This window comes from Polyodon spathula, chromosome 3 (assembly GCF_017654505.1).
Source record: "Polyodon spathula isolate WHYD16114869_AA chromosome 3, ASM1765450v1, whole genome shotgun sequence".
Lineage (NCBI taxonomy): Eukaryota > Metazoa > Chordata > Actinopteri > Acipenseriformes > Polyodontidae > Polyodon > Polyodon spathula.
Window position 1 is genome coordinate 35,876,999 of NC_054536.1, and position 15,754 is coordinate 35,892,752.

General features: G+C 35.2%; 2 protein-coding genes across 6 annotated transcripts in view; one reads left to right on the top strand and one right to left on the bottom strand.

Moving 5' to 3' along the window:
- Window positions 1–8,992: 8,992 nt before the first annotated feature.
- LOC121308955 (protein FAM217A-like) lies at window positions 8,993–11,618 on the top strand (the record flags this gene model as incomplete). Its single annotated transcript, XM_041241710.1, has 2 exons — window positions 8,993–9,087; window positions 10,122–11,618. Coding segments are annotated over 2 exons (1,221 nt in total), but the record flags the coding sequence as incomplete, so codon positions are not given.
- Window positions 11,619–11,715: 97 nt separating this feature from the next.
- The window catches only part of LOC121313041 (serine/threonine-protein kinase PRP4 homolog), a 38,633-nt gene continuing 34,594 nt past the window's right edge, over window positions 11,716–15,754 (bottom strand). The window contains exons 15-17 of one of the 5 annotated variants that reach the window (XR_005949941.1): window positions 14,562–15,523; window positions 13,394–13,493; window positions 11,716–12,407 (exon numbers count right to left, since the gene is read on the bottom strand). Coding sequence is in view for 1 of the 5 variants with exons in the window: in XM_041245164.1 (XP_041101098.1) it covers window positions 15,320–15,523 (204 nt within the window). In the remaining 4 variants the exon portion in view is untranslated. Of the gene's footprint in view, window positions 12,408–13,259; window positions 15,524–15,754 lie in introns of those variants that run through there. The other 4 variants (XR_005949940.1, XR_005949939.1, XR_005949938.1 and 1 more) reach the window with 4 other exon arrangements.

The window sequence follows — 15,754 nt, forward strand, 5'->3', positions numbered from 1 at the left end:
TAAAGGATCTGTACTTCTTTCCAAGTCAGATTCCCATCCATGCTTATTTTCATCACATTAGGAGCTTTGTAAGTGTGGTTGTATGCAATTGCTGTTGCCGCTAGCTGACAATTGTGAAAGAGCATATCATGTATAACAAACTATTGCATCTGTATTACAGTATTCTTGAACAACTGTCTTTTGTATATAACAAAATACAAGTCGGTGATTTATTTGCATTGCAATTTTTTGACCAGGAGGTACAGGTGTGATGGAAGTTTTATAATTCAAACTCCATAAGACAGAGACTCAGTAGGACAAGCAAATTTGACCAAACAAGTGTAATGGTTTGCAAACCCGAGAACACTCTCTACACACGCAGGTGTTAGGAAACCGAGCAATGTTCTACTGACACAGAACAAACTAAGTACTTATACTATTTCTTCTTTAATGCGGAAATGTATCTTAGCCAATCGTACTCTCCAGCCTAGCATAACTCTGCTAGCAACATTAAAGTGGCCTATCAGATTATACTATAACAACACATATGACTAATATTATTACTACTTACAATTAACTTATTATGGCTTTAGCGAGCATGTTTTATTCCTCCTGGCACCATGACAATCTCTGTCTTGTCACGTAGGCTTCCTTGCAGTTACTTTAAAACATGACTATATATAGGCATTTTCAATCTACCTTAAACCCTCTTCACTTAGCAATAACATGATATGTGGTGAAGGCTGAAAGGAAGAGAAACATCTAGACTAGAAGTTTATTTACTAAATAAACTTCAAACTTCTTATTACATTGGTATTATCCCTTTTTAAGTCACACAGGCTAAACAAACACATGAACAAACAGCTGAGAGGTTAGTACAGAAATTGCATGAGATGTAATTTTCCCACCACACAGGCCATTTACACAAATCTGTGTTACACATGTCATATTAACGGAAAGTATAAGAACAAAACTAGATTCCTAGTAGCTGATTGAGTACTTAAACTGTTGTAAGTAGAGTTGTAATGTTAACCCTGTCAAACGCTATCATTGAAAACTTAATCGCAAAAACAAGAAAAGCTTTGAAAACAACAACTCTAACACTAATTATACTGAGCACCAATTGATTCAGAGAAAGTAATGGTACATCAGCGTAGATGTAAGCATAGCAAAGGTTATGTTTTGTATTCAGTTAGGTATGCTATTACCAGGTGATGCATGAGTTTGTAATTAACCACGTTATGATTAGACTGATATCAAACCCTTTGTTAATGTAATATACTTGCACTGCCCGAGAAGCTGTGGGGCAACTGTACTGATAGGTATTTATTTGAATTGAAATACATGTGCCACTGCAAGCCTTTGAGTCATTCCTGAGTGACTGCACCAAGGTATGTTTGACAGTCAGCTGATAGAAAAAACTAAGTTGGTAGAATGGTACACAATGGCAGCCGTCACATTCAGAATGGTGACCTAAGATGCAGACTCAATGTTTACTTTAGGTAGCGACATCCATGTCTGATAGGGTTTAATAAGAGAATTGATCCACCCGCTGTAAACCCCCTTTGTTGTTACACTGACAGACTTAATGAAGTTAAAATGCACAGTTGAAAAAAGAGGGAATACCACCATTGAGACCGACTAAATGCTGTGGTTATGACTGATTGTATTATTTATTATACAACTTTTAAAATGGTTTAATCCGTCTTATTTCACAAGGAAAGGTTCAATTTCAGTAATAAATACGTGTATTCTTACAAAACTAAAATAATGTCAGGGCCCTATTCACAAAAATATAGGGGGTTATAAATGATCCTTGGCTGAAAAGTTCTTTGAAAAATGAGGATAATCAAATAAACCCTCTCTAAACACTTGGAAAAGGTGTCATGATGGATTACATCAGACAACACCACCACCAGTACATGGATTCTTCAAAAATGTTCTAAGATGGTTAACATAAAAGTATCTGCCTTCAACCTGGAGGTCAGTTTTGAAGTTGTTTTTAGTTTTATAAATAGTATCATCAGTAAATGTTAACATGATACTGAAATGCAAATTTTAAAAACACTGGGAGGAATCTATTACAATACATTCATTCTAAATATGTGCAAGTGTTTCTCAGGATTATTCAAAGGAACTTTACACTTGATAGACTTCAGGTATATGATTAACTGGGTGTTAGGGTTTGCAGACTTTTTCAATTCTCCCTGGACAATGTTTGAGAAGCTGGTGGTCTATGTGAATAGTACAATATTTAATGAAATCTGAGAAAGATCTACTGTTTATTCCTAAAGTTGTGTTTTTCAGTGCTTTTCAAAACGGAATAACTTCCATTAGAAGAACAGTTGGGTGCCTGATCGAAACATAATAAATAATGGAAAAAGGGAAAAGATTACAAGGCCTTTCTTAATACAGCAAAGAAAGGACACATTGCAACACTGTTCTTCATTCAACTGGTATGACTGAGTTTTTTATACTGCACTGCAGTGGGTCTTGTCAACAGTTTCATCTGGATACAAGTAAGTCCTGTTTTTTTTTTTTTTTTTTTTTTTTTTTTTTTTTCTCAAACTCAATGAGTCACATCATTATCAGTGCTGTGAGCTGTTCTTTTCAATTTTGTTCCTGGGCGGATTTTTGAGGGGTACGTACTACTGACACTAATGGTACGCTAATAATAGAGCACATGTGTCATAGTAAGTCTATTGGGAGATTACAGTATGTGAAAGTAATTCTAGTGGTGTCAGCTTTTTTTTTATTTGAAAATGACTTTATATTTTATATATTTTTTTTACACTGGATGTAGCACAACTGTAATGGCAGCCACAGCCACCAAACAAATGAGTCTTTAAATTGTGTAGCTTGTTGCTACCTTTTTTAACAAATGTAAACGAACAAGGTTATATTATGTTTTTATTTATTGTTTTATTAATAGCCCTATGAAATTGTTGAATATTGTGGGATTAAATACCTCAGAACACTTAATATTGCTAAAAAAAAAAAAAAAAAAAAAAAAAAAAAAAAAACATATCTGCTATCTAAAAATGACTCCATTGCCCTTTGTTGGTTTCTCGTGGTTAGCTTCAACACATTTGGACTGCTAGCAGCTGGCACATTCAACATACAACTAGTCTAGTAAGCTTCATTATGACTAGTTTATGCTATATTAGTTAGCATAAATTAATTTAACCCGTTCCTCAGTCTGGCACAAACATTTTATATAAAACACCTACAGCAGGTAGTTCAATAGCAATGCCAAAACTGAAGTCCTATTTTCTGTGCTTCCAGGTTTGGTTGATAATGCATTAACCAGATGTATAAAATGTATTTATTTATTTTGATACAGGAATTGCCGTTCTCGAATTCAACGGTTTGTAACTGTCAACCGTGACCCTAGCACGTAAATTACAAACTAATGATGTTGTACACACACACACACACATAGTAAGCACGTTTTATTTTATGGTAGTACAGTTCTGAAAGAAAATCCAAGATAAACTACGTACAGAACAGCAGTCCTTCTGAAGTTCAGTAACGCTCACTACCCGTGTCTACAGGCAAGGTCGTTTGTGTTCGGGTAGCCGCTGCAACCACCTTTGTTGTCCAGTAAGGTCTAGATATTGGCAATAAAGGAACAGAGGAACTGTGGAGCTCAAATAATACCAATTTCACACAAGAAATAAAAAACAATAATATTTTATTTGATAGTCTTATTAAAATCGTATAGAATTAAATATCCTTCAGCAATTACAAACAGTAGCAGCAATACAAAGTGATACTGTGCAATCAAGACTTTAGTAGAATGGGGAGGTTAACACAAATGTGAGCACACCTAGGAGGGTTTAACAGATAAATTAAATAATGAAGGAAATCCAAACTAAAGTGCTTACTAAGAAACAAACACAAATACACAATACACAAATACAGAAAATCACACACACTTAAACATAATAGAACTCGATGTGTTTTTAACAACGGCCGCCCTCTTTTAATCGCCACAGTCATTTTGAAGTAGTACAGTGTGTGTGTGTGTATATATATATATATATATATATATATAATATTCATTCTGTCTTACTTTGTTGGGCTCACGCACTGCATCCCCCCTCCCCTCATAGGGGAAACAGTAAAAAAAGGTATGAATATATTGGTATTTACAAAGGTTGGCAGGCATGTTAATAGGTTGTTTTTTGTACTATACCATGTATATAATTAATACTGTTAAATATTAGTTTAACCTTTTTTTTAAATGTCAAATTATATGTAGGCTATATTTGTATTCCAGCAGCTATAAATTGGAATCGTGATATAACGTTTCGGTTAATTTAAGGTTGAATGTTAAATCAGCTTGTCTCTCCAGTCAAGGCCGTTGATTATCGTTGTCATGGATACTTCGTCCTGCACGCGGGCGAAGAGGAAGCAAATCGAATGGAGGTCTTCACTAGCTCTGTGTGATTCAAAGACGATTGTGTACTATGCTTAACAATATGCAAATGTTACAGAACCGCCGCAGATACAGTACTCGTGTCTTGTCAATAATATTTTGTCTCATTTTCGAACTGCAACAAAGGGTGATGAAAAGAGGTTCAATGCGACAGGAGTAATCTGAGAGGTTCCATTAACACAACGTGAAGCCATCTGTTACTTAGAGACAGAGAAGATAATAAGATTATATTTAACCAGTCTGTGTGATGACACAATAGACGCCTTACAGGTTTATTTCCACGTATTCTCTTCATTGAGGAAGCCTATCAGAGACAGGAGGATTTTTGTAATTTGAATTTTAAACTTTTAAATCATTGTCTGTGTTTGACAGAATGCAAAGGTGCAAGGACGCCTGTGTAACAGATCCCAGCAATTGGGTACAAGTCAAGAACCCCAGTAGAAAGGAAGCACATGTAAGTTTAGTGTATATATATATATATATATATATATATATATATATATATATATATATATATATATATATATATATATATATATAGTGTGTGTGTGTGTGTGTGTTTATTTACTTAATATGTGACGTAATGGTAACATTGTGTTATTCCATGTATAACTAAACACATTAATTGCTATTTTAGTGGAAACTGGAATCGAATAAATCGTGTGCCATCCCCGCGCATGAGACAGCTGAAATAGGTAACATAACAATTTGCCGTTTTATTTCTGTATTGCACAGTTGTCGATATATAAAGAAAATATGTGTATAATTGAATTACTTTGAATTCCCACAGGTGCGTCGGCGGGGGGAATTAGCACCGTAAGTAAAATAATGTATATGGTTGCAATGTTTTTTTTTTTTTTTTTTTATTAATTGTAAATTGCATTACACGTATAACTCAGAGCTTGCTTGTAGCTAAATGTGGTGTCCCTGACTGTTTGCTGTTATAATCTGCCTGCGCTTTACTTTGGGAGATGTTTGTTCAAATAACATTGCTCCCCCTGCCCCACCAGCACACCCACACACACGATTACTAGAAAGGCTCAGGCATCGTATAACCATAGAGCATTGATAGCCGCTATAAAGAGTGGCTGACAGTTTCTTGTTTATTAAACCCGATTTTAAGGGGTATGTTTTCTCGACTTTTTCAGAACCAATCGGACGCCATTTAGCACGCTTGGTGTCCGTGTAACGGATTTTTTTTTAGTCTAGATTGTGAAAATCTGGTAGTTCTAAAATTACAGAATAGAGTAAAATTATGTTTTTAAGTAAGACCATTTTTTGCTACTTAAATGAACACTCAATTCAACTAAGAATTTGCATAATAACGTTCTTAAACTATTCTTCACTGTATAACAAGTTGGAGATTTCAAGTTATATTCAATTTCATACATAACTTCAACACGTTTCATTAGGCCAATTATTAGTTTAATTGAGTGTTCAATACATAAATTGATTTGGGGGGAAAAAAAGCAGCAGCAGACACGGGAATCCCCAGGACCAGGATTGAGAACCACTTATCTAAGGCACATTAGGCTGTTTCAGAGAACTTTCTAATCCTCAGCAACCCACTGACCTTCCCGGTGGTGGTGACTACCTATGCTGTCTAAACTGAACCCACCTACTGTACCAGTTAAGCAGTGTGTGCTGGAAAGCCTTGTCAGAACATGAGTGAAGTAAGAGAGCAGTGGTGGTCTTACTTGACAATTTCCTGTCCTTTTCGGCTTTGTCAGATCTTACTGTCACTTAAAACGTAGTTTTTTTGTATTTAATAATAGTAGGTATGTACAAATATATATGGACAAAACGATAAGGCTTGAAACATTCAGATTATGTAGTATGTACAGGGGTTAAACTGTAAAATTAATAAACAGACCCTGAGGAATCATATTTTACTGTTTAAAAAAAACAAAAAAACAAACAAACATGATTAAGGGATACAGCAACATTTTTAGGCTCAAATATTTTGTCTATTTTCCCCACAGGAAACATGCGGAATGTTAGTTCGTCAGCTGGAAGAATTAAACATGACAAGAAAATGTACAAGGCGGCCAAAAGTATGACATTTATCCTATATGTAAGCCCCTTTCACACTGCCGCTCCTACCCGGGTGTAGTGTGAAACCACATACCCTGGTCGATCCAGCTCAGGACGTGGGTCGACCAGTGGCGTAACTTTGGTTTCAAAAGTGTGTGTGTGTGGGGAGGGGAATTAGGAAGCCATGGCTTTAGTCTTTGAAGCTCCTCTCAGATCAGGTCTCTTTAGTTCAACAGACCCGAGACAGCGTGAGCGCTATGCAAGTGCAGCATAATATAGATTTCATGAGAGGGATGAGAATTGCCCATAAGGTATTTTTCTAGAAACATTGAGGTTACCCCACAATTGATATACTTGAGATAAATAATTTGGGTATTAACGTTATGCTAGTACTATATTCTTAAAAAGGTGTTTTTAAAAAGTATTTTCAGCTCCCATCCACTTAAAATATGCAGATATAGCTTGAACATCAAACCACAGTATATCGACAACAATGTAAATAACACAAAGCTCCAGACAAGGAGTTGCAAACTTTAAACGTGTTCCTGTTTACAGGTAATAACTCAACTTTACTATGATGAATACGATAATGTTCGTTATGGTAATTGTTTATTAGTTAATTTATTTATTTTTTTTAAGTAAAATGTGACCATTTGGAACATTGATAAATAGAAATGCGAGTCTGCAATGTTTTTAAAACATGCAAAATTATTTAGAATCTGTAATATATCATGATTAATTTGTTATAATAATTGTGTAAAACATTGTTGGTAACGTATTTAGTTGTTATTGATGTACATATTTATTATTAAGGCACAAAGTATAGATGTATATATTTATTATTAATAGATATATACATATGTATATATTTATTATTTATTATTAAGGCACAAAGGTCATTTTGCTGTTTTAATTTACTGTTTCCAATGAAAAGTTAAACTGTAAGTAGACAAAAACCTCAGTGATAACATTAGTAAGTAACATGAGCTATGGTGAATATTTTCCTGCATTTTGGATACAGCAATGTAGTGCATCCTCCTCTGTCTTTGTCCACTCATTTGCCATTTTCCCCCAACATTACTGTGATCTCAAGCTGTATACAAATTTGTCAGCCAGGGTCTTTAAACTACGCGCCGTCTCATTGGTAAGTCTCATTTAAGTAATAGAACCCAAAGAGGGCTTGACCATCTGGTAAGGTGTAGTGGGAAAACTACATCTCCTGCGATTTCAGTATTAACCTCTGAGCTATTTGCTCATGTGTTTGTTTAGCCTGTGTGGCTTAAAAAGGGATACATGACAAGACAGAGAATGTCATGGTGCCAGGAGGAACAAAACTGCTTGCTGAAGCTATAAGTTAATTATAAGTAGTTATGATATTAGTTATATGATGTGCTGTTACTGTATAATTTGATAAGCCACTCTAGTGTTGCTACTGCTATGACTGTTTAGGATTTCCATGCTCAGGTTTATAAGATTGAGGTAATAATGTGTTATTATCCGTAGTTGTTTGTGAAGATACATCCTCTTTCCTTCTGAAAGACAGATGGCCCTTATAAGGAAGGGAAAAGTACTGACATATAGCTAGAGAGGAAGTTCTATTTCTTTAGCAACCGCAAGCTGCTTCCCTGGCATTTCACAGAAATATCACCGACTTTTATTTTAGGGGGCTTGCAATTTAAATAAGTTGCTATGATTGGTCTCATCTTAATCTTCCAAGTTGTTGCTATCCGCTAATACTGAGTTAAGCTTCTGTGATTGGCTCGCAATAACTGTAGGTTACAAGGTATATATTATGCTTAGTGGCTCTGCGTAGCTCAGAACATTGCTCGATTTCCTAACACCTGCATGTGTTGAGTGTTCTCAGGTTTGCAAACTTTAACTATTAAACTCAATCTTGTTTGTTCTACTGAGTCTTTGTCTTACAGGAGGCTAAAGTATAAACTTCCACCACATAAGGCCCACCTCGTCCTGTTAAATGTCCCGAGCCAAAGGCAGTAAAGCCCTTATGGCTTGGAATCCATAAAGTTAGTATGGTACTCTTACTTGGTTGTCATTGGGTAACAGGAGGTTGTTGACATTGTTTTATAAATGTCTTGATGGAAATTTCTCATTACCTTTCCAAGGCTTGACCGGGCTCTGCATTTTCATGAACTCCAGGTCACGCTTTTGATAGCTGTAGGCTTGTCAATGTATATTAGCCATCTACATTATCTAACAGAATCAAGTACACTGCCTGGTACTATTCAGCCTTTACTACATTTTTTCACTTTCTCTAAAAATGAAGCAAGACATTGGTGGTGTCAAGTTTCAAATAATTCAAGGGGTTAAGTACTTTATTGCTAGTTCTGTAACAGTTATTTCTTCTTTCCACAAAAAGTGATGCAAAAGTAGGGTTAAGGTAAATGGTTTGTGAATATGGTCCCTATTGTACAGTAATTGTGGTGCCCTTTTGATTCAATACAATGTGCTAGTGCAGTTTATTTTGTATTTCTATTTTCAGTATTATAGTGCACATCTTCTTACTTCACAAATTAATTGTTCATTTTACAGCTTTGCCCAAATAAACTGTATTCAAATGACCATCTGGGGCTTCAATCAAAGGACTGCTCTGTTAACCAAGATACCACTTTAAGGTAGGCCACTTTCCCATTTCTCAACATATCAAAGTGTTCTTAGGCGTATGCACCCCCTCCCCCTCAACAGATTCTTACACGTGTGACCGTGTCCGTAACATATATACCCACTACAGCTGTAAATTAAAAATTAGACCCATTAGCATGAAGAAAATGTTCAGGATGACAGCATATTAACAATATGTGCAGAAAACTATACATAAGAAATCAAAATAATGTGTAATCAACTTCATAAGCATTTCTCCAGATTTATGTCAAAATGCAACTGGGGGATAGTAATGAATTAATTCCCATTTATCTGGACAAGGCAGAACATAAAATAATGTATACCTGATTAACTAGCCTGAGTTGCTCTGTACCATGCATACCAAATGTGTTCAGCAGTATTCCATGTAATTTGTGGCAGTGTTCCCCTTTAACTTTGTTTTTGACCAGGGAAAATATTTTTGTGTTACTTTTGTATCTTTAGTTAAAAAAAAAAAAAAAAAAAAAAAAAAAAAAAAAAAAAAATAAAACACCACCACCTTTTTGGGCGTTTGTTAGATAATCTATTTTTTTTTTACTTCTTTAAATAGGTTTGTGAAGAAACAACACCGAACATTTCTTATTGAATTACTCCAATTACTTTTAACAAGGCAGGATAACAATTTCTCTGTTCTACATTTAAAACTAAACAAAAGAACAAACATGCATTATAAATAACAGAAGGCTTGTACTGTGTCATACATTATCCATGTATTCAAAAGCTTGGAGTTTCAGATGACTAAACTATTTACAGTCATTTACTAATGTGCAGTTATTTAATAGATAATTGTTTTTTTTTTTAAATTGCATTAATTGGCTTACTAAAACCTGTCCTTGTTGGAAGGTAACCAATTGGTCTGTATTTTAATCATGCAGTTATTTAAAACGTTCCTAGGCATTAAAAATTGGATCATAGGAAAGTATACGGATTAAGGCTAGTTAATGATATTTAAAAAAAATAAAATAAAAAAAAAACACTGTATAACTGTACCCAACACTTACATTTTTAGGTTAAGACAACTAGAAAGTCAACAAGATTCAGTACTCTTTGAAGATCCCGTGTCCCAGTTCTCCTTGCTTGGCAGTGGACATTTTTCATCTCGAAACTACAATCGAATAAACACAGATGGTTTCCTTCCAAACAAAAAAGTGCCTTTCCACAATGGCCATGTAATTGAAAGATGCAAATCAAGATTTAAACACAAGTTTCTTCTCAAAGGTGAGACTAATGAAATTACCATCAGCAACGTCTGGTCAAATAAGAGGAATTGGATACGTAAAGATACCAATACAAGCAAGGATTTTTCAAGAGACGAGAGCAACAAGACCAATATTGACTTCACATCGGAGGACAGTGACCTGTCAGATTATGAAAAAGGTGATCACTCTCTCTCAAACTTAAGTAAGCCACTTGAGCTCGGTTTAATACCCGAGGCATTTAATACATATGAGTCTGAAATCAGCGAATTTTCTTACCCTGAATTCCTTCCTTCACCCATGAGCAACTTGGACTTACAAAATATTTCCTTGTTGGAAGGTGATCAGAAAGACCTTGTACAGACACAGCAAGACTGTCCCATTGGGTCTATTCTGATTCGTCTTTTGCAAATGGAAAAAATGCAACAAGTGACCATACAGAAAGAGAAATCCAAGATGCCTTGTTCCTGTCCAGGCACTGCTACTAGTACAAGTTTGACCAAACTGACTCACAGACATAGTAAGTCACAACAAGTAAAATCACCATGCATCCAAACAGGATGCAAGGCTAATGGTATTGGCATATATTGTGCAAATCTGAAACATCAGCATTCAAGTTCCCAACCTCAGTTTTTCTTAAATGACTATGGACACTTGGGTAGCTCACTGATTAAAAGGAATAACTCAAAGAGACCAAAGACCACATGCGAGTCTCAGAAAAGTTGGAACAAAAGGCCTCCACTAAAGCAGTCTGCTTTAAACAGGCCTCAGTCAAGTTCTGCTAATTTCTGCAGATCACAAAGCCTATGTGCATTAAAACCTGTCAGGCCACCATCTAGGCCAGTATCTCTACCTCCCTGTTCTAGAAACAGGAAATTCAGAGCATCCAAAAAAATCTCTGGAAGTACCATTGTAGTACGTAGAAAGTCATTCCTTTGACAGAAGCACAGCACATCTGGTTCAGATGCAACAAAACACTGACTGTCAAAACGTAATCTATCAAAGGTGTTGTTTAAGAAATATGCATGAGATGACCACTGTCATTTTTTGTTGTTAATTAATGCTACTTCAAGCAGCTGTCATGTTCTGTATTTTGTAACTTTGGTTTAACCGTAGTTAAAAGTCAAGAATGGCAAACATTACATTAATTAATTTAGGTCTTATAAGAAAAATAAACAGAAAATGCTATAGATAATTCAACACCTGAAAAAATAATAACTACTAGTTTTACACAGACGACAGTTGTTAGCATCAACAGTGAATAGCAGGCAATATCAGCCTTGATATACCTATGAAACTGAATATTGATATACCCATAGAACAGAAATGCCATTTAAAATTAAAAACCAAAAGACAAAGGCCTTAGTCATTACTGATATGTGTAGTAACAACAATAAGGCTGGGGGGTCATGTTACAATACATTTTATTTCAGAAACAGGTTTATAAATGCAGTAAAAAAACATCACACTTGGAGTATGTTATAAATTCAAATAAAGCATTCCAAAAATTGTACCACATTTTGTAGGTTTTTAAAACAACAATTGATTTTTGGTCTCTGGATGTGCAAAGAGCCTTGCCTAAATCCGTAACTGGTTCATGAAGACTGCTACTGCTTTCACGTGCCACTTACCCTACATATGAGGTAGAAAAAAGAAAAAAAAATTAAGAAATACAATTCATTGCTGTTAAAAACAAACATTCAAAACATCTAGCAGAATGGCCTGCTTTTTAAAGGATCATTGGGAAATACAGCCATGGCTAAACTGCATCACCTAGAATTTTAGGCTTGAGAATTATGTATTTATTATTTTTCCATCTGTCAGTTTTTTGTGAAGTACATGGGAAAACTACAAAGTGATAAGTAATTCAACATGTGAACACAACACTATTCAGCACGTTTGTCAACTTCATGAAGCAAAATTAGTTAATGGGGTAGCTACTTTCCACCAAATGTTCAAAATTGCCGAATTAAAGCAACAGTGTACAATGTTGTGAAAGGGAGAAGTGCTTTAAATAAAAACAGAAAACCGCTCTTTTTAGGACAGAAACCTTTGTTCAGGTCTTGATTTTTTTCTTGTCGTCATCTGTTGGACTGCACCTACGATACAAAAAACACATGAACAAGCATCTTGATGCATCTTATGTCAAATATTTGGACTGAAACTGCCACGTTTACCCTGCGTTTTGTTACCAAACTATTCAGAGAACAACGTACTACTGATTGCATTGCAATGTACCACTACTTTTGTATAGACTAGCCAGTAACCCAATTACACTTAGTTTTATTTAAAATTATATTATATATATATTCACTTTTGTTATATATATATATATATATATATATATATATATATATATATATATATATATATAGTATGCGCTGTGTGTGTGTGTGTGTGTGTGTGTATGTGTGTATAAAATGGTGATCAAAATCGAGCTATCTATCTATGTGTAAGTATGCTTCTAAAATATGAAATTAACAAAAAATACTCCAATTCCCTCACTTTAACAACTGTTATGCCATTTAAAATCATCTAGAAGTTTAATAAATAGCATAATTTACATGTAAACAATTTAAACAGCACTGTATAACTGACATGGATTTCTGTGTTGCAACCAGGAATAAACCCTTTTGTTTCTACTGTACAACTAACCAGAAATTAATTTCCGTTCCAGCCACAAATAACGTTCCCCCCCATCTCCCCGTTCTTACTTAATTAATGTTCCTAAGGAGGGAAAGGATTAGATAAACAAAAGGTCCACTCTATACGAAATATCTTGGTGGTAAAATCTGACAGCAAAATAAATAACCAGTCCCCCCCCCCCCCCCCCCCCCCCCCCCCCCCCCCCGAACTCTTTGGCTTTTGCTGTAAAATCTCAGAAAGGAAAAAATTATTTGTATTTCTAGAATACACAAAACTTGTTGGGAGCCTCCTCCTCCGGGATCATATACCACTCTATAGGTAAAAGAAAAAGCTGAAGATATTGACTTTCACATTTGCCTACACAGATTTATCACGTTGATAATGTTAGTACTACTCATTTGCTGCCACATGTTTATCTACACATGCCATCAGAAATGACCTTGTTAAGTAGGTGAAGGTCTTGTCTCATTCAAAGCAGAGCCACGGAGTGGATGACGTAGACTGTGCCTCCAGACATAGTAGCATAACTTGATTTCAATCTCAGCACCATCCAAGGGAAAAGTGAGAAAACATCACAGATATGAGTTAGTTTACAAGAGAAAAAAACAAAAAAAACAATGGGATATGTCACCATTTATATGGTTGCTTACAACCTACCATTCATGAAAAATACAAAGCATCTACCACATTAAGAAACAGAACCGTCACTTTCTGCAACTCTAAATATTTAGTAGCTGGGACAAAAGGTGGCCTAAATACAGCTATTACATTAAGGTTCTAACCCTACCAAATACAAATATTTGCAAAGTCATTGGACAAGCGTCATCACAGCAAAAAAAAATATCTTAAATGTCTGCAACCATGTTTTTCCACAAAAAAGACTTTATTTTATGATGTTTAAATGATGCATATTGAAAAAGTACAGTAATCTGCATGGTCCACTTTACATGCAGGGAAAGCCTACTGAGTTTACAATAAGCAAAGACAAATTTGATTAGGCAACATTCTACAGGTGAGGTTCTTGTTCTAAAACCCAAAGAAGTTTAAATGTACAAAAAATAAAGAAGCAATTACCGCTTTAAAAAAGCAGCTGCTTTGCTCAAGCTTTGAAGGTTTACGCCTGTATTGAAAGACAACATGATCACAAATAACGAAAGCAATGTCAATTACAAAAATGAGGCTTTCTACAATAAAACAGTGCACAATTTAAATGAAATCAAAGTAGTTAAAGAAATTAAACCTCGGACACAAAGATATTCCCCGTTTCGCCCTAAACATGCAGTTACTAAAAGAAAACATTTAAGAACGGATTTTATATAAACTACATTGTTGTTTTTTTGAAAAATTTGAAGTTTTGGAAATATTTTAAACTTTATAAAGTAATAAGAAACAGTACACTGAAGGCGTTGCTGTCCATCAAGGTCTTCCCCACTTCCAAAAGCATTTTTTACTTACTCGTTTTATTAAACTCCAGATAACAAAACTTAAGGATGTTTCAATTAGAATCATGCATGGGGCAATCTGCCTTTATGCCAGACCTCTTTTTAGTATAAACTGCCAGTGTAATAATGTGTAAAACACCAGTGAAGTTGATGGTTTAAGCTTACCTTCAGTGTACTGAAAGTGGTACACAACCTGCTTTAAAAGAGGAGACCATCCCTGCTGGCAGGCTCAAGTAGAACAGACCCCCTTCGGCACAGAACTACACCAAGGGCATGCTGCTGTGGCCTGCACACATACACCTAGGAAGATGTGAATATAAACAGCATTTATGCTGGCCATTTTACAGAAAGCAAATGTTGCCAACTCTGCACATATATTTATATAAAAAAGAAAACCCAAACCAACAGCTTTTTGTATTGTATAAACAAATTTGCATGTAAAAGCTGGCTTGTACAACCATAGAAAGTTAATATTTCTGTGCAGCCTTGGCAACTACAATAAACTTTAATATAATCAAAATCTGAACAATCCACAAAACAAATGTACAGTAATTAAATCATTCATCTGCAACAGTATACCTGCAAGGATCCAAGATTAAGCTTTTTAAATTAGAATATTTTACAACTCTAGGTCAGCTTTTGGTGACATCAGCATAGATGAGTTGGAAAGGCCTAAAAAGATAAACTTTACCAGGAAATCGGATGGTACCCAACTGGCAATAGGTGTAGATACTGAATGTCTAGCAGGTCTCCTTAAATTCTTGGATCCCTACTTTAATTGTACTTCAGAAAAATAAAATATACTGTATTAAAATGTGGGTGAAAAAAAAATGTCACGACTTAAATAAGCTTTCTGTAAATCCTTCAGTCTTTGTACTTATTTGTTGATTTATTTTTTACTTAAACCAGTTACGTAAATGTGGTTAGATTTTCTCTTGGATAAAGGGGTGCTGCAGTGCCTGATTGATGCTTATCCTCTTGGCTGGGTCCAGCATCAGAATTTGGTCAAGCAAGTCCTTGACCTGAATGACTTTTTTGCGCTGATCTTCAGGCAGGCGTTGACATCCCACCAGGTCAGCTAACAGGTCCTTGGTAGGGTTAATGGTGCTCATCACTGTAACTTTCTCCTGCATGGCACAAATATATTAAACATTGAACACTTCTCAGTAGGCCTGATTAACATAACTGTCACATAAATCAATTAAGTGACTCATTAGGCCTAAGCATTGCTTCTTACACATTGCTCTATACATATTTCTCAATAAACCACTTGCAGTTAACTTTAAACAGACCCTTTTTACCCCACAACCCATGTACAGTCTAGGTGTAGTAAAGTGCCTGAAACATTTTGTATAAAA